Source organism: Sarcophilus harrisii, chromosome 1 (assembly GCF_902635505.1).
Source record: "Sarcophilus harrisii chromosome 1, mSarHar1.11, whole genome shotgun sequence".
In the NCBI taxonomy this organism is placed as follows: Eukaryota; Metazoa; Chordata; class Mammalia; order Dasyuromorphia; family Dasyuridae; genus Sarcophilus; species Sarcophilus harrisii.
Window position 1 is genome coordinate 695364713 of NC_045426.1, and position 27655 is coordinate 695392367.

A 27655-nucleotide genomic window follows, 5' to 3' on the forward strand; every position below is an offset into this window, starting at 1 on the left:
CCAGGTATTGTGCTATGAAGAAAGATAAAATCAATCCCTTCACTCCAGGAGCTCACATACTGATAATGGAATTATGGGGAGACAATATCCAAACAAAACATAGATAGGAGAGCTTGAAGATAGTCTCAGAGGAAAAGTACTAGGGTAATGGAGGCCTGATAAAGGCAGAAAAAACAACCAAAGGATGGTTTGGAGAAGAGTGTTTCCCATCTATGATTTAGCCTCTTCTCTCCCCAAACCTGAGATGTGGCTTACTTACCCAAGTGCAAACACATCTGAGTGCTTAGAAAATGGGAGCTTGTCCTCTTCAGTGTCAGGAGAAAGCTGACGGATGATCTCGGGAGCGAGGTGGCAAAGCCAACCGTTCTGGATTCGGAGTTTGTTCTCCCTCCTGGAAATGCAAACCAGAGTTAAGTAATCTCCAGGGCATTGTCACTCTAACCCTAGTCATAGGTGGAGGAGCACGGATGCTAGTCAAGTCAACAAGCATTATCAAGTGCTTATGTTCCAGACAACACACTAAGCATCAGGGACTCAAAGAATGGCAAAAAGCTGCCCTCAAGAGTTGTATATAAGGAAGACTACAAGCAGACCACTAAATACATACAAAACATGTTCAGAATAGATGAAGGTAAGCTCATAGGGAAGTAGATCTCCCGCAGAAGGTGAGAATCAAGCTGTCTAGCTCCTTAGTCTACCATTCACTTCCTAAAGCCCTCTTGTTATCTCTTATATTAAAACTATTTAAAATTACACTAGAAATGTTTTTTTTTAAAGTTTAGGTCAGAACAAAGTGGCCTGATTAAGGTTTCAGGAGACATTAGTAAGTGCCATGAGATTTTTCTCTTGAAGTCTGCTTGAGACTAAAGCCAGAAGTGGAGGAAGAAGCAACGGTATTCATTGGAAAAAAGGGTGATAGACTTGCTAACCAAACTCAATTCTTAGTCCCTTTTCTATTCTTTGTGATTTTTTTTTTGATACAAGGAGAGCAAAGGACCTTTATTTAGAAGCAGAAGTTTTTCTAAATCTCTGGGCCTCAGTTTTCCTAGGCTACTGAAGGCATAAACTAGGTCTACTCTATTTCACCTTCCCTCTGAGCTTGCCTTTATTATCTATTCTGAACAGTTTTCCTAGGCATTTCCAGGAGGGGATTTGACTTGATGAGATACAAGACTCCTCTCCTCCCTCATTTCTTGACTGTGGCTTGAACCAGATTAAAATGTATTTGGGAAACATTTACAAAACATTTTACAAAGATTTACAAAATGAAGATACAATAAGATACAGATAATAATAAGACTTAACATTTGAAAACAAAGTCAATTTGTAGCCCTTGGATGAGATGCAAGGTTCTTTCCCTCCCTTATTTCTTGACTGTGGCCTGAACCAGATTAAAATTTTTGGGGAAATATTTACAAAACGTTTTACAAAGATTTACAAAATAAAGATACAATAAGATACAGATAATAACAAGGCTTTACATTTGAAAACAAAGTCAATTTATAGCCCTTGGATGAGGTGTGAGATTCTTTCCCTCCCTTATTTCTTGACTGTGGCAGAAGCAGATTAAAATTTTTTGGGAAATATTTACAAAACATTTTACAAAGATTTACAAAATGAAGATACAATAAGATACAGATGATAATAAGGCTTTAGATTTGAAAACAAAGTCAATTTGTAGCCCTTGGATGAGATGCAAGGCTCTTTCCCTCCCTTATTTCTTGAATGTGGCCTGACTAATATGTGATTTTTTTAAATGAACTTGTTCTATTTTAAATGTTTTGAGTAACCTGATCATTGCAGGGGAATTGAAAGCTACTAGTTGAGACCTATAAACAAACCAAATTCAGTTGTTCCTCCGTTTTCCCTGGGAAGAAAGAACTATGTCAGAGACATTATTGAAAATTATTATTCAAAATTGAACCTTATATGCACATAAATACATATTTCATCTGGCATACAGAACTCTATCCCTTTATTAGTGTTGATTGACAACTCATCTGTAACTTATAAACATTCATTTATCTGTATATATACATATATACACACATGTATATAATATATATCTGTATAATATATATGCATTATATATGTATAATATATTCAGAAAAAGATATAGATATATAGACATGGCAGCAATGCCACCTTTTATTATATAGTATTGCACATATTAATGAAATAACTATTCTGTGTTCATGGATAATTCTTCTGTGCTATAAACAGTATAATACATATCTGTCAATGATCTGAGATGTTATGATGACCTGAGGTGGGCACTCCTCCCACCAAGTTGGATTTCAGCCTATCTAGGACATAGAAGGTAAACACCAGAGGGTTGTCCCTTCGTCTCTTAAATTCTTCAGTTTCTTTTAAGAAACACCTTCTCCATGAGACTTTTCCTGATTGCTTTATATCATTGTGTCATCCTTCCTCCAATTTTTTTCTCCTACATATAGTATGCTTTAAGATTTACAAAGAGCTTTACAAATATTATCTCATTTTGTCCTTCGGTGCTATTGCTATCCCCATTTTATGGAAGAGAAAACTGAGGTAGGCAGAGGTTAAATGATTTGCCTAGGATCACACAGCTAGAGAGTGGTAAGGGGAGGATTTGAACTAATATCCCTGACTCTGGGTTTATCACTTTAACCACTGAAACATCTAGCTGCCTATTAATGTCTGGTATAATAAATTTTATTTAATTGAATTAAACTGAAATACAGGACAAGAAAAATGGGTTAGACCGAAGTTTTGGTCACTTGCTGTTTTATTAAGTGATTTACCTAAAGTTTTGCAGCTGGTAATTGTTAAAGGTGATATTAAAATCATAAGATAGAGGCTATCTATCACCCCTTTTATCATTAGGGTAGTGCATGTTGAAATGTATACATAAAATATACTCTAGGTATGATAAAGCTTCACTGGAGCTGTTATCTTCTCCTCATCCCATAGCATAATGTGGAAAACTTATAGTGGAAATTAAAGTGGGAAGATGAGGGATAGGAAGGAGAATAAAACAGGAATTGGGGCTAGGAAAGTGCAAAGAGCATTGGCCCTGAAAATCAGTGAGCCTGGCTTCAGATTCTATCCCTGACGCTCACTACTAGTGGGTTTGGGCAAGTCAGTCAATCTCCCTGAGCCTCAGCTCTGTCATCTGTAATATGAGCTCCCTTTCCCAGATCTATGATCCTATGAACTGATGAACCCTGACAGCTCGTATTTCAACTTTTTGGAATCTTCATCCTTCAATTCTCAGTAGCGAGTCTTATGCAGAATGTGTTGGTCGATTTTGGCAAACACTATCATGTCACTCTCTCCACTTCCTCCAATCCCTGGAATATTTCTCCCTCTTCCTCTCTGCTATGGCTTCCTTCAATACACAGTCCAGCTGCCATTTGTCCATGCTGTCCTTTTCTGATCGTGTGTGTGTGTGTGTGTGTGTGTGTGTGTGTGTGTATGTGTGTGTAGAAGTATATTTTTTTCTTACTGATCTGTTTGAAAATTGTGTTTCCTCTTCCATTGGAATGTAACCTTGTGAATTCATAGATTATTTATTTCTCATCTTTGTATCTCCTGACTCCATGCCTGATAAACAGTAAGCACCTAATAAATTATTAATGAATAATTGAATAAAACTTTGGATCTCTTTTGGGGCCTCAGTTTTTTTACTTGTAAAAATGTTCATCTTTATGGTCTCTTCTTGCTCTATATTTGTGATTTTATTACCTCTCAGAGCCTCAGTTTCCTCTTTTGTTAAATTAGTTGGTTAGAATAGATAGAGCTCTCTTCTAGCTCTCAGCCTCCTTATTTATCAAATGAGGGACTTGGCTGAGATAGATGGCCTCCAAGGTCTCTTCTGTTCTAAATCAATTATTCTATATGAATGTAAGCTACTCAAGGTCAGCTACCATTTTTTTTGTATATTAATGGTTACTTAATAAATATTCATTGATATCAGATGGTAGGCTCACAAAGCATTCATGGATGAAGTTATATCGTTTTTAAAAACCAACAACACGGAGTACATCCCCGAGCCAAACAGAAATGCTTCTTCCTTTTGTTCAATGATTCCAATCTACACAATGGACAGTTGGCCATATGTTCAGTCCTTTTAGTAGGAGATTGGAAGGGGAATAGGAAAAGAGAGCTAATGAGAAGGTTTGAGGCTTGAGGGACCCAAACTTTCTCAGTCCACAGACCTCAAAGTCACAGACAGACTTTTTTACTTTGCTTACTCCTACCACATGTCTTCTGCTAATTATTAGGGAAAATGCCTTTGTGTGCATTGGAAGTTCCAGATGTGCCGTCTGGGTGTGGGATTGGACATGATTCTGAGCCTACATCTCCCTCACCCACCTCCTCCTCCCCCTAAAGCTCTCTAGTACTCTTCTCTCAGAGTAATTAGTGGGTTGGTGGACAAGCCCAGAGAAAATTCTCTGGGGTCTGCTGCACAGTCTGTTGGAGCTGGAGGCAGGGGAATTACAACTTCAAAACCCACCACACTGCAGGAACCAAAATAAAGACTTTCCTTTTGATGGGAAGGCATCAAATGAACATCCTCACACCCTCGCCTCCATCTCTGCCTACAAAACAGTCCTATTAGTTTAAACAACTTGGAAAAGAAAGAGACCTGAACCTTCTCTCCTGTGACATCTCAACTCCAACCAGTCTTTTTAATGAGGGAAGTTGCCTGCTCTCATTAGCAAAAGGCTTGAATAAGTTTGGAGTTTTAAGCTTCGAACTGGAATCCAAAAAAGGTCCAGAGAGAAAAGTGGGCTGGATACTGGTGCAGTTCTGGTCGATCGTGAATGGGTTGAATGCCCAGATTCCAAAGAATTGGCATTATTATTTCAAGGGGTTGCCAACTTGGAGAGAAGTCTACAGTGGAGGACCCTAGGGATCTATTCTTAGCCCTGGGCTCTTCACCATGTTTATGAATGATTCACATTAATGTCACGTTCATCAAATAAAGAGATGGCACAAGGCAGGGAAGGCAGACCAACACATTGTACTTCAGAGTCTGATTTAAAAAGAACCTTGATGGGCTCTGCTTCAGACTTTCTGGGTCTTTTCAGAATGTCTGAGCATCTGTCCTACCTATTTCTTGACGAAAGAGTTTTAGTAGGCTGTCAATTTAGCCAACAATGTAACATCATGGCCAGAAAGGCTAATCCTAAGATTCATTAAAAGAATTGTAGCACCCAGAATGCCTTGAAAGAATATGGAAGACCATATTCAACTCTGGGTGCCACATTTTAGAAAAAACATAGAGAATGCAGAATATGTCCAGAGAAAGCAACCAGAAGGTGAAGAGCATTGGACCCCTTATAATTAGATGATTGAAGGAACTGGAGTGTGTAGACTAGAGAAGAGAAGACCTGGGGTAAAGAATGGTAGATATCTCCAAGCACTTAGATCACTAGGAAGAGGGAATGTGTTGTTTGTCCTCAAAGATCAGAATGAGGAGAAAAAGGTAGAATTTCAGAGACTCAAAATTTTGATTTGATGTAAAGAATACATCCCATGACAATGACTGCTATCCAGAGGTAGATATCCACAACTGGGGAGAACATGGATTTCCTTTTACCGTAAATCTTCAAGAGAAGACTGACTGTCAACAAGGATAAGCTAAAACCCCAGAGAATCACAGAATCTCAAAGTTTTAAGGGATTTTAGAGATCATTTAGGCTGATCCCCTTTTGAACAAGAAACCCTTCTACAATACTGTTGACAAACTGTCAGCCTTTCTTTGAAGACTTAAAGTAAAAGGGAATTCACTTTCTCTCTACTTGTGGAGGCCTCTGGATAGCAGTCATTGTCTGGGAATGTTTTGTTGACATTTTAGGTTCTCATACTTAAAGAAATGGGATTCCAAATGAGTTGCCATTTTAATCCATTCCTCTTTTACTCACTTCTCCCTAATCTCCCTTTACCACACACATCACTCAAGTTTCTGAACTCAGATGCTTCCTAGATATATGACTTTAAGCAAGTCTCTTTACCTCTATCTGCCTTAGAGGATAATTGCATCCATACCCCAAGATTGTTATAAGAAGAGAATGAAATATAAAGCACTTTATAAGTCTCAAGTGATATCCAGAGAGAAAATGTGATTTGTTCTGTTTCATACAGCTAAATAGTCACAGAATAAGGGTCTCCTAATTCCTTATTCAAGGTACTTTCTTATTTCATTGAACTCACCACCAGCCCAAAGCTGGACCTTAAGGGTCATTCACTTGAAAATCAGAAGACCTGGCTCCTGTAGCTGTGTGATCTTGGACCCTTCTCTTCTCTAAACTCATCTTCTCATTTGTCAAGTGGAGAAGTAAAATGTGTCCTCCCAGCCTCAAGGACATTTTTCTCTCTCCCAGTAGTAGGTAAGCTCCCGGAAGGCCCCCTGTCTGGCTAGTTTATATGTATATTCCCCACAGTTAGCATAGCATAAACACTGAATAAATGCCTTATTCATCCATCTTTCTAAATCTTAAACAGCTACTTCAATGAGATTTACTATTGTTAATGAGGGATGGGATTTTAATGAGAGGCGCTAGTTCTGTGATTTCACTAATCCAGGGAAATGACAGCTGCAGAATCTACCTTGTCCCAAAGCATGCAAATTGAAGCCAACTTTTACAATTTGATTTTTCTTGCTTTTCAAATTAAAAAGCCAACCTTTAAATCTTATTTTTCTTGCTTCCGTGTGTGTGTTTGCAATATGGCTATTATGGAATTTTCACGTATGACTTCCCACATATAATTAACATCAAATTGCTCGTCTTCTAAATGGGAGAGGGCAAAAGGGAGATAAAAGAATATAGAATTCAAATTTTTAAAAATAAATGTTAAGAATTAAAAAATTAAGCAAAGTAGCTTAGCACCATCTCTGTAATTTATAGCATTGGAGAGCTGCCAAAAGCAGTGAGAAGGGGATGGTTAATTCTTTGCCTTTATATCTCTAACAGCTAACACAACATACAGTGCATAGTAGGTGCTTGTTGATTGAGTGACTTATTGATAGAAAAACAGGAGGGATTCCAATTGGGGAGAGCTCTAAATACTAAACAAAGTCATTTATCTTAGAAGATATAGGGAGTACCTGAAAGAGTTGACATGGTTAGATTGATGTTTTGGGATTATCAATTTGGCAACTGGATGGAGGATGGCTGGAAAAAGGGAAAGAATCATAGAAAGGAGGTCAATTGCAAGTGATCATGGCAAGAGGTGATGGATGTGGGAGGGTCTTATCTGTGAAAGGAAAGGAGACAGAAAAGAAATAAAACAGGGAGCTATAGTCCCTCGTAGGTTATAAAATCAGAAGTCTAGGGTTGGAAGGGACCTGATGAGGAAACCGAGACCCTGGGGGAGAAACTTCTTGTCCAACAAACACCACACAGGCTTTAAGTACCAGAAATAGGAATTAAACTCAAGTGATGTATTCCAGATTTCAAAATGACTATCTGTGTAACTCTGGGCAAATATTGAACATTTCTGTGGCTCTGTTTCCCTGTAAAATGAAGGGGCTGGATTATATGATCAATCAGACCATTTCTAGCTCAAGAGTTTTGATCCTATACATGGGATTCTTAGTTCCTCTATAGTCTGATGGTCTCAAAAGGAAAAAGATATTCTCTGTAACCCTGCCCAAGAAAGACCAAAGGGATGCAAGACATCAGTGACTGTCACTTCAGTAAGTGAGTCGTTTCATCCTTTGATGCAAGACACTTGTACTTTGAGCCCAATTTCATCTAAGGAAGCCAGAGAGCTTTTCAACCCTGCCCTGTGAGAGTGGCTAGAAAGAGAAGTGAGGAGATGAAACAGTCAGCCTACTTCCCCACAGATGGAACTGGGGAATGAAACTCAGGACTAAGAGTGGGAGTTGGGGCAGCTCACTCTCTCCACGTCGGGTGGGTCTGTGAAAGAAGAGACATGGAGGAACTACGAGTCCCTTGGTGCAAGAAAAGACCAAAAAGTGCAAGAAAAAAGTTCCTTGCCAGTCCCTGGTGGAAAAACAAAACAAAAAGGATCTTACAAGGAAAAAAAGAACAACTTATTTCTAGTTTTATTTGGTTTCTTATAGCCTGAAGCCATCACTCAAATTTCAGAGTATGGTGGGAGGAGAACTGTAAGAATAAGGAAGATACCTGGGGATAAGGTTGATGGTTAAGCTCTGTGGTTTGGGGGAGTGGAGCCCTCCCAATAGCCAATCTTAGAGCTCTTGGAGATAGCTTCCCAGGGATCAGGAATAAGGTCTTAAAGAAGATGCCTCCATTAAGCCTTCAAGTATCACGTTCCCAAGTGAGGGGACAGATGATAAGTCACAAATCCAAATCATCGTTATTATGATTATTATGATGACGTCACAAATCCAAATCATCATTATTATGATTATTATTATGATTAATAACACCCTGCTGGGCTAGAGACAGGCAAAAGATGGCATCTTAAATGGCACTTTTTGGAATGGTGGCAAAGCAGATGTGTAAGGATCCCGCTCTCTCATAATCCCTCCCCCTGCCACAGGCTAAGGGGTTATACTGGGGTTTTTTCTGGACACAGTAGATTCTGCTCACTTAGAACTTTTTTCCCATATCCCCTACCATGCCTCATCTCAGTCATCTCAGCTACTATCTAGGGACGTTTTGGAGCTCTTATCTCTCTGGTTGAAGAAAGGCATAAGAAATTGAGGGGCAGATGAATATACCGTGAAGTTCCTTCAGAAGTCACCTCCTCAATTAAGCTTTCCCTCATTAATCTCATGCCTACTTGGATCAAGCTTCTTCCCATTGATACTACTGGACTACCCTGTCCCAATGTACATTTCTGAGCTAAGATTTTACTTCTGTACTCTATACTCACTGAAATTTCAGTGCCTTGTAAAATGTTTATTGAATAGGCAAGTTCAGGGAGGCTTTAGTTCTTTACATATAAAATGAGGGAGATCGATCAGGTCTTTTTAAGCTCTAAATCTATGGTCCTAGCTATAATCATCAAAAGTGATGAAAGAAAGTGTTATATTTTATAGAAGAAGAAACTGATGAAGAGTCCTCAAGGATAAGTAACTTTCCTATATAACAACTGGAAAGAAATACAATAGAAAAGCAATGAATTTGGAGTGAGAGGGTCTGAGTTCAAAACCAGCTTTATGACTTGAATAAATCTTAATCTCTTAACACTTAATCTCCCTGAATCTCAGTTTCCCCCTATGTAAAAATAAGAAAGTTGGATTGGGTTCCTTCTAGCACTGAATATATGATCACTTCTAACTGTGTGCTTTTAGGAAAGTCTCGATTTCCACACCTGTAAAATGGGGCAGGGGGACTAGAGGGTTCCTAAGATCCCTCAAACAAACTCAAAGTATATAAATGTCAGATAGTGAATTAGTGGCAGGAGTAGAATGACATATGGCTTCCTGACTGTCGGCTCCACTCAAGACTCTATGTTCATTCCAAATTTAAACCAAAAGTCTCTATGAAATGGCCCCTCTGGACCTGATTTGGTCCCTGTGCTGGCACTGTCTGGATCAAATAGACCTGAACCCCAAACTGAAGTCTGGAATAGAATGGTGACAAGACAAATACCACTGGGATACATCCATCAGAGTGCATCTGAGGTCAGCCAGAACTGGCGTCAGAGCTGGAAACTGGGTCTCCAGGCAGGTGCTTTGTCCACTGAGCCATGGTACCTCTGATGGAACCATACTAATCACCGAAATTGATGGAGTGATATAGAACAAATCATACCAGTCAATGATCCCAGTAAAGTTTTGTGAGATGGGCGCAAGGGGACCAGGGGAAGAAAGAAGGTGTCAGTTGTGGTGATTGGGCAAATTAAGCTCTCCTAAGTCATCAGGCTGGGCTATAAAATCTTTTCATCTGGATGAACCAATCTGCTAGAGCCCAGGATCCTCTACGGTGCCTCAGAGCTGGGTCCAGTAGTGAATATAGTGAAAATCCTCCAAGCTCATCTGTTATTTTCACAACTCCCTTTAACTATCTCCTGGGCCATTCTTATACCTTCAGCCTTGCACAGGGACAGCTACCTGCCCCAGGGGATAGAGTGTAGGTCTGGAGTCAGGAAGTACTGAGTCAAAACCAGCTTCAGACTCTTACTTGTTTAGAGAGGCAGCATTTTCTAGTGAACACAGAACTAGTCTTGAGGTCAAGGAGACCCAACTTCACTGCCAATCTCGACGAGTGGAGGGAGTTTCTTTTTGGGGTCTGGCAAAAAGAAAAATATATAACTATATGTGTGTACTGTGCACATACATGCAAATGTGTATCCATAATTATAATGTATATATACTTACACATCTATACATTATATATATTTACACATACATGTGTAAGTATGTATACACACAAAAATGTCATCTGCCTGGATGTAATATAATTTTTTGTTATACAATGTAAACTCTTTGAGGTCTATAATGTTCAACCCTATACTTTGTATAAAAGAAGTAACCAGATAGTGCAATGGGTAGAGCACTTGACCTAGAATCAAAACTCAAGTTTGAATCCAGCCTTAGATACTGATTAGCTGTGTAAGTTTGGGAAGTCATTTAATCTCTATCTTGCCTCCCAGGCTTGCTGCGAGGATCGACTGAGAAACTATTGGTTAAGTACTATATAAATGATAATTATGACTATTTTAGGGGGCCTATAAATATGTTTACTTGTTTTTATTTCCTCCAGTAGAGTACAGCTTCTTGAAAGTGGGGACTATTTTCTATAGGCCTCAGAGTCTAGCAGAAGGCTTGGCACATAGTAGGGACTCCATCAATTCTTGCTGATTGATCCCAGTTCTGAGATGTTATGCTTCTAATCACTGCTCAGTATTTGTGGCAGGGATTCAAGTGGGGACCATCCATGTACCCTGATAGTATTTATATTTTCACAATTAACTTGAGCAACAAAATTTCTCCAAGAGCCAAATAAATGCATTTTTCATGATGGATGTAGGACTGGGTTGAGGGGAAGGGTAATGACCACTGTAGGAGGCTACAGCTGGAAGGAACTTTGGTTGTCCAACTCCATCATTTTACATAAATAAAAATGCAGACCCAAAGAGGTAAAATGTTAGGTCAGCAAAGTAGGCAGGGCAGCCCCTGAAACCATATTACTCGGAAAGCCAACTCAGAAGCTGTTTCTCCCAAATGGAAGGGATTCAGAATAGCTATATAGACAGATCCTGACCTTCTGAATATGTTTTGCATTCTCATGAAACCCCTGAGCAATAGTTTTTATTTTTATTTTTAATGAAGCCCCCTCCCCTTTCCCACCTCCCCTCTGTGTCTGGCAAATGGACCAGAGATAGTGCAAGCTATGATTATGCTGATGCTAGTAATAGATGGGCAGTACATGGACAACTAATTAGCTCCAAAGCTAACCATATGCTTTTTCCTCCTCTCTTTTGACAGTACACTATAGATGAGGGGGCCCAGGATTATCAATCTGTAGCTTTCCCCTCTATTCCTAGCTAGTTGTGTGACCTTGGGTAAAGTGTTTTCCATATCCCCCCCCTCGTTAAACAATGGGGGCTGGATCAGAAAGTTTGAAAATCTGGGGCCTCCGAGATATTTTCCTAACTCTTAGGAAACAGAATTTCCCTCACCATGCCCCTATGTCACAAGCCCAGTCTCTCCCTTTGCCTTTGTTGACAGTATCAATGGAAGAGCTTCCCTGATGCTGCTGGGAGGGAAAACCCAAGACAAGCATTGTGGACTTTGCCATGGAGCACAACAGGATGCCTCATTGCTTCCTTAGCCCAAGGCTAGTAGAGACCTGACCCCAGTGTTCACTGAGTGGGATAATAAGCAAGGGAAGACAAGAGTCCCCATAGTCCACTGGGGCAGTGGGAAGCCACCTTTTGTTCCAAACAGCAAGAATAAGCCCAAGTCCCCCCCGTCCTGAAGAAGAGGTCAGCTGAGCTCACAAGCATATTGGCATCTAGCCACTGTTCTTGAGTCTAAAATAAAGAATAAAAACGGTGAATTCTGGGGACCTCTTGTTGTTGATCACGTATCTCAAGCTGTGGCTAGATCTGACACAGTGTCTTTTGAGTTTGTACGATAGAGTTTGAACAACCAGGATGAATCAGGTAGCCTCTGTCCACCATAGAAGGGGACTGGCATGTGTGTTTGCCATAAAATGAGAAGTCCATCTCTAAACCCACTGAGTTCCCATACTGGTGAAATCTGGGGCCTTTTTTTTTGTCTCAACTGCATTTATCAACAAACTTTCCCTTTAATAAACTGTATAGCCTTTCATTTTTCCTCTCAGTTTTCTCATCTGTAAAATGTAAATATTTAAAATATTTAAATATTAAATAAAAATTAAATAGTTAAAATATTAAAATAAAAAATGTAAAATCTGTAAAATATAATATTGTGACCTATCTGCCAAGGATAGGGTGAGATACAAATGAGACAATCTAGGTAATGCACTTTATAGATTTTCAAGAGCTATAAAAATGTTTGCTATTATTATATTATCATTATTCTTATTGTTATTATGATTTCTATTATCTTTGTTCTCTTGCCTTAGTACTCTTATAGCCGATCATTTATTAGATGCCTGGATGCTTAAGCAGGAGCTCGGCAAAATTGGAACACAACAAAACTAAGTGACTCACATAGGGGAAGGATTAGAAACCTTGGCCTTGGGGAGGACTCAGCTTGCCAGTCACAGACATGATACCCCGTCCAAACTCTCACCTGCCCGCCTGAAGCACACCCGATATGCTGAAGAGCCCAAAGTCTGTGATCACCACTTTTCCATTGTCATAGAAGACGTTCTTGGATTTGAGGTCTTTGTGCAGGATTCCTTTGGCATGGAGATACCCCATACCCTGGAGGAAACAAGGAAATGGAAGATTCAGACTCAGCTTGACTCTGCTATTTACTATCTGTGTGATAATAAACAAGTTACTTTGTTCCCTTGGGCCTCTGTTTTCTCATCTGTCAAATGGAGTGGGTCTTTTCCAGTTCCTTCCACCCCTTTCCTCCACTTCCCCTCTCAGACTCTTCATATCTCCTTCACTCTACTCTGCATCTGCTGCTTTGCTGGGTTTCAACTCCAAGAAACAGTATGTCCCTTTCAGGTCAAGCTCATCATGTCTAACTTCATCAGCCTGCTGTTAACTCAAGCCTTGACTGATCATCTCTCCCAGTGTTTTCTTCTCTCTGATTGGAGGCCTGAAGGGCAGAGTACCAAAATCCTCCCAATGCCTTCCGCTATAAAGGGCAGAAACAGGACTTTTCAGCTCACTCCATTCTGTATATGTTTCTCTGCCCATGGAACAATATGTCCTCTTGCCAGGTACACTCTAGTCTCTCTCCATCTTTTTCCTATATCCTTTTGCATGTTGTTTGCCCCCTCCCATTAGACTGGCTTTCTTTTTCTTAATTATATCCCTCTTGTACATAGTAAGCATTTAATAAATGTTGAGTGGATTGAATTAGTTGCTTGCAAGTTATATACTTCCATTAGTTTGTAAGCATCTTGAGGGTAAGGATGGGCTTTCTTTTTATTAATTGTACCCCCAAGGCACAAAATAGGCATTATTAAATATTGATTGGGTTGGCATTCAAACAAAATTGTCAAAAAGATTATTTTATGGAAAACTCACACAGGACAACTGATCACAAGGTGGTCAGAAAAAGTGATACAAGAATACAATCAAGGTCTCACTTAAGAACTTTAGAACTGATTGCATGACATGGGAGACACTGGCACAGAGCCGCCCAGTGTGGCGTACCCTCATCAGAGAAGAGGCTGTGCTCTGTGAGCAAAGCAGAATTGGAGTAGCTCAGAAGAAATTCAAGTTAAAGAAGCCATCCTAAATGCTCATAGGGACTATTTGTGTCCAACCTGTGGCAGATCATCCCAAGCTCATTTTGATCTGATCCACAGTAGGTCATACCACCTTGACTATAATATAGTGATGCCATTTTGATTCTCTTTGAGAATGAAGGACAACAATCAACCAATGATCGGAGTGACTTAGTTCCTTACAAGTTGCCGTCTCTTTTAGAATGTAAGATTCTGGAAGGCAGGAACTATGTTTTTTTTTTCTTTCTTTGTATCCCAAAGGCTTAGCAGTTTGCCTGGCACACAGTTAGTGCTTATTAAGTTGACTTGACTTAAAGAAATAGGCTTACTCAGCTACAAGTTCTCCTCTTGCTCTATACCTATGATCTCTGAACTAACCTTGAGGAATAGTATTTGAGGTTGTAAAAAATATCCTAAGCTTTGGATCCTTCTCTGGAAAACCTTCTCTGGGTGAAGGAAAGGATTATATTGTGCTCACAAATGGGCCTATGGCATACTTGCCCATTTCTATTCCAGAGTGACTGATGTCAAAGAAAAATGGTGACAGAGCTAAAGTTTCATTCTCCAGTACTTTCCCCTCCCCCTTCCCTCCATTTCCAGTGATGTCCCCCCAACACCTTCCATTCATCTTGTTTTTGATAAGTTGGAGGGTGACCATTGCTCTCCAATGACTGAAATGTCAATTTCTCCCCTTTTTATCTCATTTACGATTAGAATCCATAAGACAGAATCTTACTGATATCATTTGCCTATAAACAAGGATGGGGTGCAAAAGGAGGTGAAGAGACAGGGAAGAATATAGCAAGGTGTGTGTGTGTGTGTGTGTGTGTGTGTGTGTGTGTGTGTGTGGAGGAGGAGGAAAAAGGGGAGCCGGGGGGAAATTCAGAACCAGGAACTGATCTAGAACTTGAGGAAACCAAATATACCTACAGGATTGGAAGACTGGAGTATTAGTGGGTTGGGAGATTGTGGGGGAGGGTTCAAGGAAGCAGTTGTGATTTGGGGGGATGTTGTACACATTTTTAGTTTTGATCAAGTCCATAGCCACACATTTCACAAATTCATAGTACAGGATTCTCTTGTGGTTAGAGTACTAGTGAGTCAGGAAGACTGGTCTCTGACCATCCTTTCCAGTGACCCTACTAATATTATTTCCCTTTATCAGTACAGTAGACAATTCTCTAAAGACTATGAATTGTAGAAGAGCATCTCAGCCCTGGTAGAAGAAGCTACCTCACCTGAGAGTTCCCTATATTAAGGAAATCATAAGTCCTATCCCAAGCTCTATAGAATTTGAGAACCTTGGAAATCAATGAGTCAGCACTTTCATTTTACAGGTGAGGAAACTGAGGCTCAAGAGCAGATTTATGCCATTAATTAATGACAGAATCAGGAATATCAGAGTACAGTGCCATGCACAATGAATTTGGAATCAGAGGAACTGGTTTTAATCTTGATTCCATCACTTACTACTTGTGTGAAATTGGGCAAATCTTTAAAACTCTTTGAACACCAATTTCTTCCTCTAGAATATGAGAAAAGTTAGACCAGATGACATTCAGGTCCCTTCTGGCTCTAGATCTATAACTATACACGTTCTCTAAATCTGTTTGCTTCTCTATAGTATGAGAGAACAGGGCTAAATGACCCTTAAGTTTCTTTTCAGCTCACCATCTCTAATCCTGTTATTCTATCTGAGCCTCCGTCTTCTCAGTTAAAAAAGTAGATTGGAAATGGACTCAGAGGTCCATTTCAGCTTTAAGTCAAGACCCTATGAGTTTTCTATGGTTGTGATGAATTCTGCAATAAAGGAGCAGAGACTGAGTGGTAGACTGGCCTTTTCTTTCCAAGGCTAACAAAGGTGGTTCATCATATTCCAGTCCATTAGATGAAAATGGCTGAAAATAAACAATTAGCTCACGGTGGGAACATTTGGAAGGGAGGGGGATCTTGTCTGAAGACAATCTATCTGGTCATTAACCAAAGTGCTCTTGAGAAAAATGAAAGTCAGTGGGTTGGAAAAAGATTTATGATAGAGAAAGATGCCCTGGAACCATTTTAATTTTTCCTAGAAATGGGGAAATTTTTTTCTTTTGTTAAAGTGGTCATTTTTGATTATGAGCCAAGATACTGATGGTTGAATTCAGCATCACTCAGAGCAGATGAGGAATCAAGCAGCGAATAGTTCTTGGGTGTTGCCAAGTCATAGAGATGTTTTTTAAAAGCCAGAAGGAATCTTGGAGGTTATATAGTCTCAGTGTCTGTCTGTCTCTCTCTCTCTCTCTCTCTCTCTCTCTCTCTCTCTCTCTCTTTTTTTTTTACAGTTGAGGAAACTGAGACCCAGAGAGAAAAGTGATTAGTATCACAACATAGTCACCAATATAGGAATCATTTAAACTCAAGACCTATGCTTTCAAAGCTCATCTTTCCATGGAACTCCCTATCTCTATAGAAGCTGCAGCATGACATAGTGAATGGAACACTGGACTTATATTTAGAAAGGGTATGAATTTTGTCTGTGACATTTACCTCCTGTGTGACCCTGGCCAAGCCATTTAAATTCTGAGACTTTAAGTCTTTAAAACTTTAAGAGACAAAAAAAAAAAAAACTTTAAGAGACAATGGATAGAAAATCCTTGCTAAATTTACAAAGGTGAACATCACTCAAAGGGTGATGGAAAAGTACAGGTTGCAAGATGTTGCAAATGAGGAATTATGAAGGAAAAGCAGAGAAAAATACATCATCAAAGAAAGGAATGGGGTGGAAGAGACACAGAGTAAAGACAAAAGATGTTCCAGGTGCTCCCCATCCAAGAGAAAGTAAAGAAGGGTCATGGTAACTTGGGTGGATCCCACTGTGGTGGATTTAGGCGAGGGCATGGACAGGGGTCTTTGAGGATGGGTAGATATGTTTGGGTCATGGTATTCTTCATTGGAGGAAATAATGACACTGATGAAATCAGAGATCTGTTGGATGCAGGTATTTGAGAATAAATGTCATTACTGTTGAAACTGGAATGGATCTTAAATGGTAACTTCAGTATCTCATCTCCTTGTTGTGCTTTACTTTATCAATGCCAGACTGATGATAATGTAATCTATTTCAAAAGATTTAAAGAGAAAGGATTTCTATGAAGGAAGTACCCCTCAGTTAGCCTTTCTAATCTCTAACCTACCTAAGAAAGTCCTTCCTTGTGCTTAATTTTCATTCCTTTTGCTGCAGAATGAAATGCAGCCTTCCCCTGAGATTCAACAGAGTTAATGGAGATAACTGATTCCTCTTGTTCTTTTGGGAGATTTATTGCAAAATGGAACTACTCCCTTGGGATTTAATAGGTTTCCCATTGCTAGAGGTATTGAAACAGAAACTAAAGATCTACTTTTTGGGATTCTGTAGAGGGGGGAATTCTTAATCCGTTATAGTTAGACAACATGGTCTCTGGGGCGCTTTTAACTTTAAAAGACTGATATTCTATGTATGATATTGGCAAGGCTGTCATATAGAAAGGGAACGGGACTTTTTCTTTTTATTCCTAGAAAGTGGAACTAGGAAGGATAGATAGAAGTTGAAAAAGGGAAATTTTCTTAGTCTTTGGAGTGATCCAATAACTGCCTGGAGTTACTGGGGTCCTTCTCATTAAAGGTCTTCAAACAAAGACTGAATGACCACTTGTTGGGTGTGTCATAGAGGGAATTTATACATAGGTTGAACTAGATTTCTTCTGAGAGTCCTTCCAGTACGAAGCTTCAGTGATTCTATAAGAGTTCAACAAAGGAAAAAGAGGAACTTTGCTTTTGTGAAGAAGGAAAGAACTTTCTGAAAGCTCCATCCTCCCACTTCTCTTTTTTTTTAAAGGAATAAGGAAAACATAATTAAAATTAGCTAAAAAGGAATTCACCTAAAACATTAAGCACTATTACAAAACATCTTCTCACTGATGTTTTTCAAAGATGAACAAAAATGGATGGCTTAGGACTTCTAAGCATTTTCATGAAAAAAAAAAAAACAAAGCTTCAGAGAAACATTGAAGTTCAAACAGGAATTAAGAGAAACATAAAAAGATAAACATGACTAAGTTGTCATAAAGGACTAAAAAAGGGTAAACCACTTGTGCTCATTTTAATATAGAGTTGATACATATATCCCCTCTGAGTCCCTACTATCATCCGGGGTCATGTTGTTCAATTATTTCACTCATATATGATTCTTTGGGGCCTCATTTTAGGTTATCTTGGCAAAAATACTAGTCATTTACCATTTCCTTCTCCTAATCATTTTAAAGATGAGGAAACTGAAGTAAACAGGATTGATTGACTTGCCCAGAGTCTTACAGCTAACAAGTTGTCTGAGGTTAGATTTGAACTCAAGAAGATGAGTCTTCATGAGGCTTGACATTCAATCCACTATAGCACCCTCTAGCTGCCCACCAGGAACCATACTGGAAATCTAATTAGAAGACTTAGGGATAATTCTATTATTCCTTGATGACCTTAAGAATAAAAAGAGAGGGGAAGAAGAATAAAGGAAAAGATAGAAAAAGAAGGGAAGAGCAAGGACAAAGAAAAGGGAGGTTAGGAAAAATTATCTCATATAATTAGGACATGCAAGTAGACATCTATGCAAATAAGTAAGGGCACAGCTGACATTTGAACTTCACTCTCATCTGAACTGGTCAGACAAAGGATGGAAGAAAATATACACAAAACTGGTTAGAGAAATGCATTTCACTCACCAGTGAAATAGGAAGGAAAAAGAAGGGAGAAGAGAGTAAGGGAAAGATTAATTCTAAGTAAAACAAACTCTTAACTAAGGTTCTACAGAAACAAAACAAAGCAAAAAATCAAACAAGCATTTTTAAGGCATCAAGGAATCTGAGGGAGTACTCACAAACAGAGGAGTGGCTGAATAAGTTATTGTATATAAATATGATTGAATATGATTATGTAGCAAGAAATGATGGAGGGATGTTTTCAGAGAATCCTAGGAAGACCTGTATGAACTGATGCAGAGCAAAATGAACAGAACTAAGAGAATAATTGATACCGTGACAACAATATGGTCAAAAAACAAAAATGAAAACTCTGAAAGAATCAGTAATTCTTATCAACCTAGTGATAAACTACAGTTCCAGAAGAGATATGCTTCTCATCTACCAACAAAGAGCTGAAGGACTTGAGTGTTGACTGAGACAAAAATTTCTATACATGGCCAGAACAAAATAAAAGTGTTCTGCTTGAATATATGTTTGCCTTGGCTTTTGTTTGTCTTTACTTATCAATTGGGATGGAATAGGATGGGAGGGAAGGGATGATTTCAATACTGCACATAAATATGTAATTTAAAAAATAAACAAGAAAATTTTGATAAATATATAATTTACTTAGACAAACATATGAATTTTAGAATAAAGAGGCAAATTTTAACTTAAAAATTAACAAACAAAATGAATGAATGGCTTGCTCTGCTCTTCATTTATGCATGCATATAGAATAGCCTTTCAGGTAAGCTAACCCATTAACCAGTCTCTAACTCTCTTCTCAGTACTGCTACTTCATAATGGGAGTAATGATGATACACCAGATTGTTGACTTGTTGTCTTGAAGTGAACATCAGGAGAGTTTCATGAGGCCATACTCTTTTCCAAATAGTTTCTTTTAGTGCCAGACAATGCTGTTTATACATCTCTTTCTCTTTTCTCTCATTCTTTTTTGCTTTCATTTTCATTTTCTCAGTGATTTCTTTTCTCTGTTACTCATTTCTTCTTCCTCAACCTTTCTGATTCTCTTCCTCTTTCTTTTTCTTTCTCTTCCTTCCCATTATCCCTCTTTTCCCTTTAGGTATCTGTCCTTTTCTTTTTCCCATTATTTCTATGATTTTTCTTTTTCCTTTCTTAATTCTTTCTCCTCTTTCCTTCTACATTTCTCTTTTCCTCCTTTCTACCCTTTTCTTTCTTTTTTAGCTCCTTTTCTTGCTTTTTGTTTATCCTTCCTTCTCTCTATTCTTACCTTTCTTTCTTTTTCCTTTCTATTTTTCTTTCGCTTTCCTTCTCTCCCTTTATCTATCTCTTTCCATTCTCATTTATTTTGTCTTTCTTTTTCTGGATTTTCTACTTTTTGCTAGATCTCACTCTCATTCTCAATCTATGTCTCCTTTTCTCTATTTTCCCTCTTTTTTTTCCCTTTGTCTCCTTTGGCTATTTCTACCTTCCTTTATCACTTTCTGTCATTCTTTTTTATTTCACTTTTTTTACCTTTTTTTTACTCTTTTTTCTTTCTCTTTCTCTATACTTCTCTTTTCTCTCCTTTCTTATTCATTTTTTATCTTCCTCTGATCTTCCCTCCCTTCCTTCCTTTTTTCCTCTCTCCCTCCCTCCCTCCTTGCCTCCCCTCTCTCCTTCAGTCTCTTCCTGCCTCCTTCCTTCCTTCCTTCCTTCCTTCCTTATTTCCCAGAATTGGTATACTTAAACCGATTTTAAACTCTTGGTTAGGATTTGTTCCTCCAACTTCTATTTCTCAGGAAGAGTCTAGATTTTGGTGGGGGTTGAAAAAGAGAGTTGTATAATAAACTACAATACCTTCACAATCTCTTGTGCAATCTGCCTTGTTTTGTTGACATCCAAGACAATTTTGGCATCTCTCACCACCGAGTATAGAGTTCGTCCTTTACACAGACTAGAAAACAAGAAAAGAGAAGAGAAGAATTACATGTTTCACAGAGAGGCCACATCAATGAAAGATCATATAAACAGTAACTAACACAATGAAAATAACAAAAATCATATAAACAATAACTAATACAATGAAAATAACAAACATACAGGTCTCCATTATAATATTAAGACAACAAATACAGAAATGAATCTTAGTTTGTTCTCCTAGGTATTTCTGTAAGGAAGGTGCCTGATAGTCCTTTGGTAACAATATCTGTGTATCCAAGAATAAGAATTAGAACCCTTTATCCAAAAATTATTATTATGTTCAATATCTCTCACAGGAGATGAAGAGTAAATCAGTGTCTCTCAAAGTCAGGTCAGTAACAAGGGAATATCAACAGGCATTTTTTCTCGGGGTGTCAAATTGTAAGAGCACTGGATAACCCTTGTATGCTGGTAGAAACAACTGAGCTTAGCAAATAGTAGCAAGAATAGCAATTTACCAGATGGTGAGTATATAGAATCACATATTTAGAAGTAGAATGTTTTGTTTTTTTTTCTGGGTCTAAGTATAGTTAATAAGAGGTAAGGTGAGAATTGAGTCTTTGAGTCTAGGTTCTCTGACTTCAAATTCTTTTGTCTTTCCATTAGACCACACTGCCAATTTCATTCTTCTTTAGCTGAACTCAGCTGAGCTCCTCTCCAGTGAAGCCCACTTCTTTTTTCCCCTAGTTAGGCCTTTCTAGGGGTTTTTGGGAAACTGGTATCTCTATCCCCACCCTACCTTGGTACACTGACTCAAAATTTCATTCTACCTTTTCATTCTATGATGTTTCCCAGAAGGGTTTGTTTTCTATTCTGTTCAATTGGAATTATCTTAACATTTTGATTTAAAACTTATTACTAAAATTATTGGCTAAGGAGGAAGCAAATCATCCAAATCCTACATATCTATTTCAGCATATCTTTGATGTTCACAAAACACTAATTATAATATATGTGTGTGTGTACATATGCATATATGTGTATATATAATATATATGTATATGTATGGGTATGTGAATGATGAGACTCTATACTAAATGACTTGTTTCACTCCAAAACAGCACACCAGATCATTGGAAATTCATGGGCAATTGAGCAGGAGGGCCTTCTAATAAAATGAATTTGAGCCCAGTATAGTCTCCCAGTATAACATATGTGCAGTCAGGCACATGTATAGTCTTAAAGGCTCTGTATGTGATGGAAACAAAAGCCAAGGGCTCACATGAGAAAGCCTCAGTATGGTTAGAAAGCCACAGTTTATAATCTTGGAAGTATCGGATGGTAGAAGAAGTTACCGATATGATTGCTTTAAAACTCAAATGACCCAAATCCTTCTTAACAACCTTTTCTGAGATGCCGAAGAGGGCCATGAATATCCAACTACAAAGATAAAGGGGGTCTTGACCCTGAGAAGTGGGGTTACAAAGGAAGCCAAGGTGAGATCAAAGAGGGATAAAGTCTGGTTTTGGAACAAACGAACAAACTCCAATTCAGGGCTTTTCCTTGATTTCCTATGTGAAAACCTCACCAGAATTAGTAGCAAAGAATGGCACTGTTGATGAGATGCCCTCCAACCCCATAGGAGACACCTCAATTGGATCATAAGGAAACAAGCATAATCTCTTATGTATTCTTTAGACAGATGCTTATCTAGACCTCATCAGCTCTCATCTGGACTGTTACAATAATCTCATATACCTTCCTGTTTCAAGTATTTCCTTGCTCCAATTCAGCCTCCAATCTGTGGTCAAAGTAATTTTCTTAAAGTGTAGTTCTGCTCATGTTATTTCTATCTTCATTATCCTCTAAGTGGCCCCATATTACCTTCAGGATCAAATATTACCTCTTTTGTTTGATGTTCAAAGTCTTTCATAACTTGGCCCTTTCCTATATTTCTCAGTTTCTTGTACACTGGTCATGTTTATAAATCCTATAGTTAGCCCCTCAGTACTGGCCCACTTCCTTTTCCTCATGCATGATGATCCATTTTCCAACCGATGCCTTTGCCTTGTTTGCTCCCTAAGCCTGGAATACTTTCTCTCCTAACCTCCCCCACCTAGAATCTGGCATTCCTTAAGATTCCGTTCAAATGGCCCTTTCTACAAGGGCTTACTCCCAGTCCCCCACATCATTGTGGCAGCCTAAAGCTGGCAGCCTGCTATCTTCTATCTACTCTGTAGGAATCCTTTATGTGTGGGAGTTTGTGACCTACCACCTTCTTTTGTAAATGCTATGTATCATCCTACTTTTTCAGCAGCCAAGATACTGAAGATCTAGAAAAGAAAGTTCTTTCCACTCAGTTTCAAGTGGTTCCACAACAGGAATGGCTATGGTTTTGTCCTGGAATAACATTAAAGAAGTATTATTAGCTATTTTGCTACTACAAGGTAGTGCCATAGACAGAGCTCCAGACTTAGAATCAAGAACAAATTCTAACCAAAAGAGTTCTAAATTGGTTTAAGCTCACCACCTCTGGGAAGGAAAGAAGAAAAGAAGGAAGGCAGACAGGAAAGGAGGGAGGAAGGGAAGAAAGAAGAAAGGAAGGGAAGGAAGGAAAGAAGGAAGGGAAGGAAGGAAGGAAGGAAGGGGAAGGAAGGAAGGAAGGAAGGGAAGGAAGAAAGGGAGGGAGGGAGGAAGGAAGGAAGGAAGGAAGGAAGGGAAGGAAGGAATGGAAGGAGGGAAGGAAGGAAGGAAGGAAGGAAGGAAGGAAGGAAGGAAGGAAGGAAGGAAGGAAGGGAAGGAGGGAAGGAAAGGAAGAAGCGAAGGAAGGGGAAGGAAGAGAGGGAAAGAAAGGAGGGAGGGAAAGAAGGGAGGAAGTGCATTGTTCAACTAGAACTGGCCAACTGAAGATGAGCCTTTTCTGTTACTAACCCCTAGCAACAGGCCTTATCCAGTCCTCTATACCCAATTCACCTCTCTCCTAAATTTCAACCTATATAAGCATTGTCCTTTTTGCTCCTTCAAAAAGTCTCCACCCATGTGAGTGGGACTCCCTTTCTAGTGGATCCATAAATCATCATTGGTTTCTAAATTAATGGTTTGTTTCTGACTCTGGTTCTAGCACTGACCATTTTCCCCATAGGATCAAATAAAGCAATATTTGTAAAGCACTTAGCACATTATCTTGTACATAGTAAGTGCTTAATATATGCTTGTTTCTTCTTCTCTCCCTTCTGCTAAGGGCTGTTAGACTTTCCATTTGACAATTTCCTACAAATATTTTCTTCTCTCATGGAATACGAGGGCCTTGAGAGCTGGCACCATCTGTTTTGTTATTTGTAACTAGCACTTGACATAGTGTTTTGCATATACTAAGTGCTTAAGAAATGATTTTTCATTCACTCATTAATATGTTATTTCATCCATAAATGTAAGACCTTTGAGAGAAGGAGTTCATGTTTTCTTTTCTTTGTATCTTCAGAATTTATCACAGCTTAAACACTAACTGGGGACAGCAAGATGGCCCAATGGATAGAGCATCAGCCCTGGAATCAGGAAGACCTGAGTTCAAATCTAGCCTCAGAGACTTAACATTTACCTGTGTGACCCTGAGCAAGCCACTTAAATCCCAAGTGCCTTGCAAAAAACAACAACAAAACAAAACAAACCAAAAAAACCATGCTAATTGATTGGCTGATTGATATACTAGTCAATAAGACCAAAAGAAACCATCCAGTCACCATGCAGAGAAACTTCATGTTGTTAACATTGCACTAAGAGATTTAAGAGATTTAACTCAAGTTAGACATGTGCCTGTTCTTGAACATGCCTTGTAAAAGAACCCAGTCATTCTAACGGAAAGGATAAGTTTATTATTTGAATTATAGGACAATCTTGAATGTATTCAAGTGTTTATTTCTTCAGGCATTATCAGTTTTTCTTCATCTAATTAATATCTATGATGTTCCTCCTGTGGGCAAAGAATTGTACATGACAACTCCTTCCCATCCTCCCCCAGCACCTGCCCTGGGTAAGGCAGCGAAGTGATAAAACAGAGGGAAGCAAACTGAGTTGGGTCCCCACAACACTCTTGTCCCAAGGCCACTCAGTGCTAAATATGTGAAGACCCCAAAGCAAGCCTGGCCATCTCTAATATGCATTAGGAGATTATATGGATGCCTGTGGCTACCCATGGCAGAGGTGGGAGGAGGATGGGTTGTATAACCAATTAAAATCTAATCAGCATTTAAATTCCTGAAATGGAGCCTGTTCATGGATGTCACCTCCAAATCCTCCCACCAAGTATTTCTTTCTTGAATAACCACCTACACTCATTATAAGCTAGAGTTAAGAGGAAAAAAAAAAACTACATTGCTGCAATAAACCTGAGAAAACAATTTAAATAGGCTTCAGTATTCCAAGATGTTAACTTGATCTAGGTTAATGACAGTATTCTCTTTCCTTCCCCCTCTGCTTACATCCTCCCTTTTGATGGAAGCTGCTCTATTTCATCTTAGTATTATAGAACAGATGCATAGAAAGGTAGAGCTGGAGTGCGACCGAACAGAAAATTATCAGGTGCCTATTGTGTGCCAATCTCTAGAGCTGTCAGATTGATCTTCCTAAAGCACGAACCTGATCATGACAACCCCTTTCCTCCCTCCACTCAGTAAACTCCAGTGGCTCCATGTTACTGGCAAGATCAAATATAAAATCCTCTATTTGATAGGAAAGTCTTTCATGTAATGTCCACTCCTCACTTCCCCCTTTTCTATTTTTCATACTCTTAACTCCCCTCAATATACCCAATGAGGATGACATCCTGAAACATTACATCTTATGTCTCCAGGATTTTTCACTGTGACTATGCCTCATCCCTCACTTCCTCCTCCTTTTTGACTCCTAGTCTTCCTGACTTTCTTCAAGTCCCAGCTAAAATTGCATTTTCTGCAAAAAGCCTCTCCTCACTGCCCTTAGTTAGTGCTTTCCTTTTGTTGAGTACCTCCAATTCATTTTATCTATAGATTGTTTGGACATAGCCATTTGCATATTGTATATCCCATTAATCTATGGACTTCATGAAGGCAGGGACTTTTTCCCCTTTCTTTGCTTACTTAGTACCCAGAACACAATAAGCACTTATTAAATGCTTGTTGACTTGAATTGCTAGAGATTGGGCTTGACTCTGGAGACAGAGAGACAAAAAAAGTGCCTGGCACTTAATGAAGGGAGTGAAGAGGGAGAAAGTGGAGAGAGACAGAGAAAACAAGAAAGAGAGAGACAGACAGAGGCAGAGAGAGCAAGACAGAGTCAAAGTCAGAGACAGAGACAGAGAAAGAGACAGAAACAGAAAGAGAAAATTACTAAGGGAAGGGGATGTTAGAAAATCAATCAAAAAATCTTTACTAAGCTCTGTCTACCTGGAACTGTGCAAGGTGCTGAGTATATAAAAACAAAATTTAAAAAATAGTTCCCCCTCAAGGACATTACATTTTTCCTGGAGGGTATAATATGTGAAGCAATAAGGTTCTCCACTACAATCTCAGGAGGGGAAAAGTTCAAGGACAATCTCAGAGGTCACTTAATTACAAAATAATAATAATAACCACACAATTTCAATGAATGAGAAATGCTGAAGAAGGAACTGCTGCTCTTTTGGATAGCTCTAAAGGTGCACAAAGCAACTCCTTATAACAAGCTTAAAAATCATCTCTTTGCAACTTTGGTTCTCCTAGATCCATCCTCAGGGTCCTTTAACTTACCCAGAAACTCCCCACTTTGCCTCTAAAAAGTTCTACCTCACTTTGAAGCTCAGATCAAGCACTAGCTCTTAATTATGGAGCCTTTGCCCCCCTTCTAGTCATCACTGTTCTGCCTCACAGTGCAAGATCATTTTGTATTTAACTTGTATATCCCCAAAGTCATAGTGCAATTTTAAGCTTAGAAGAAGGGGACTGAGACTTTTAGGGCACTTTGTGAATTATCTTTGAATTATCGATGTTTTTCTTTCCACCTCCCATATTGAAATGTAAACTTTTTGATGGAAAGGATTATTTTTTTTCTTTGCATCCTGGCATACAGCATGGTATCTGGCACATAGTAATTGCTTAATGAATACTTGTGAAGGAGGTAATTACTGAATGAGAAAACTGAAGCCCAGATAGAGAAGCTAGTTTATGCTGCCACAAATGATTTGTGTCAGATACTTCTCTCTACTCTTGTCACTTATAGGAAGTTACTATGGGTCTCCATCCATCTTTAAACTTTCCATACACTCCTAATGAAAATGACCAGTGGGTTGAGCATTGCTGTGTCTTTTGTGCTTTTCTAGGTCTGCAAAGGTCAAACTGAAGAAAGGATAAAGCCTGAGATCAAAGAATCATAGAATGTGAGAGTTGGAAGGGACCTTGGAAATATTGTGTAGTTCAACTCATACACGAATGTCTATTCTCTCCATATTTTCTCCTGTAAATAGTCATAAAATCTTTGCTTAAAGACTGGAAATGGGTATCTACTCTGGGACGACATTAATTGCCAGGAGGTCTAATGAATCTCTAACATCTGTGTTATTTCATTCAAAGGATTTCTGGGGATGTAGTGAAATGACAAATGGGAATTGGTGCTACCTCCAAGGCACAATTACAGCAATCCTGAGGGAAAAAATAGAATTCCAGCAAGGGTACTGCTCAATAAATACAAAGTAATTAAAAATGTGTTTTTCTGCATTCATTCATTAATATACAATATAAGATGGATATTGTCATTGTCATCCACACATCTTCTGTATGTGAACCATAATGTTTATATGTGGATACTTTCTCTCTACATATACATATATATATACAAATTATACCACAATACATATAGACATAAGTACATACACACAGAAAGCTATATGCATGCGTGTACATATTGTGTGTATAAATATATGGCATGTCTTAAAGTCCTAGGCTAATTCTTGGATATACAAAGACAAAAAAGAAACAGCTGATTACCGTCAAAGGATTTACAATCTATTAGCCTGGATATAATATGTTACAAGGAGAAGCCTATACAAGGTAATTTGAGAGAGACAGTAAGGACTGAAAGTTATGGAGATCGGGAATATCCACCTGAAGGGGACAATACCTGAGTTGTGCCCTCAAGACAAAAAGGAATTCTAAGAGGCACAAGGGAGGAGGAAGTGAA

The 27655-nt window shown here is 38.8% G+C and overlaps 1 protein-coding gene across 4 annotated transcripts in view; it reads right to left on the reverse strand.

Moving 5' to 3' along the window:
- The window catches only part of KSR2 (kinase suppressor of ras 2), a 559738-nt gene that overhangs the window by 16712 nt on the left and 515371 nt on the right, over positions 1-27655 (reverse strand). For all 4 annotated transcript variants that reach the window (XM_031948680.1, XM_031948679.1, XM_031948681.1 and 1 more), the window contains 3 exons: positions 20405-20501; positions 12713-12846; positions 260-391 (listed from right to left, as the gene is read on the reverse strand). In XM_031948680.1, coding sequence (XP_031804540.1) covers positions 260-391; positions 12713-12846; positions 20405-20501 — 363 coding nt within the window. The remainder of the gene's footprint in view (positions 1-259; positions 392-12712; positions 12847-20404; positions 20502-27655) is intronic.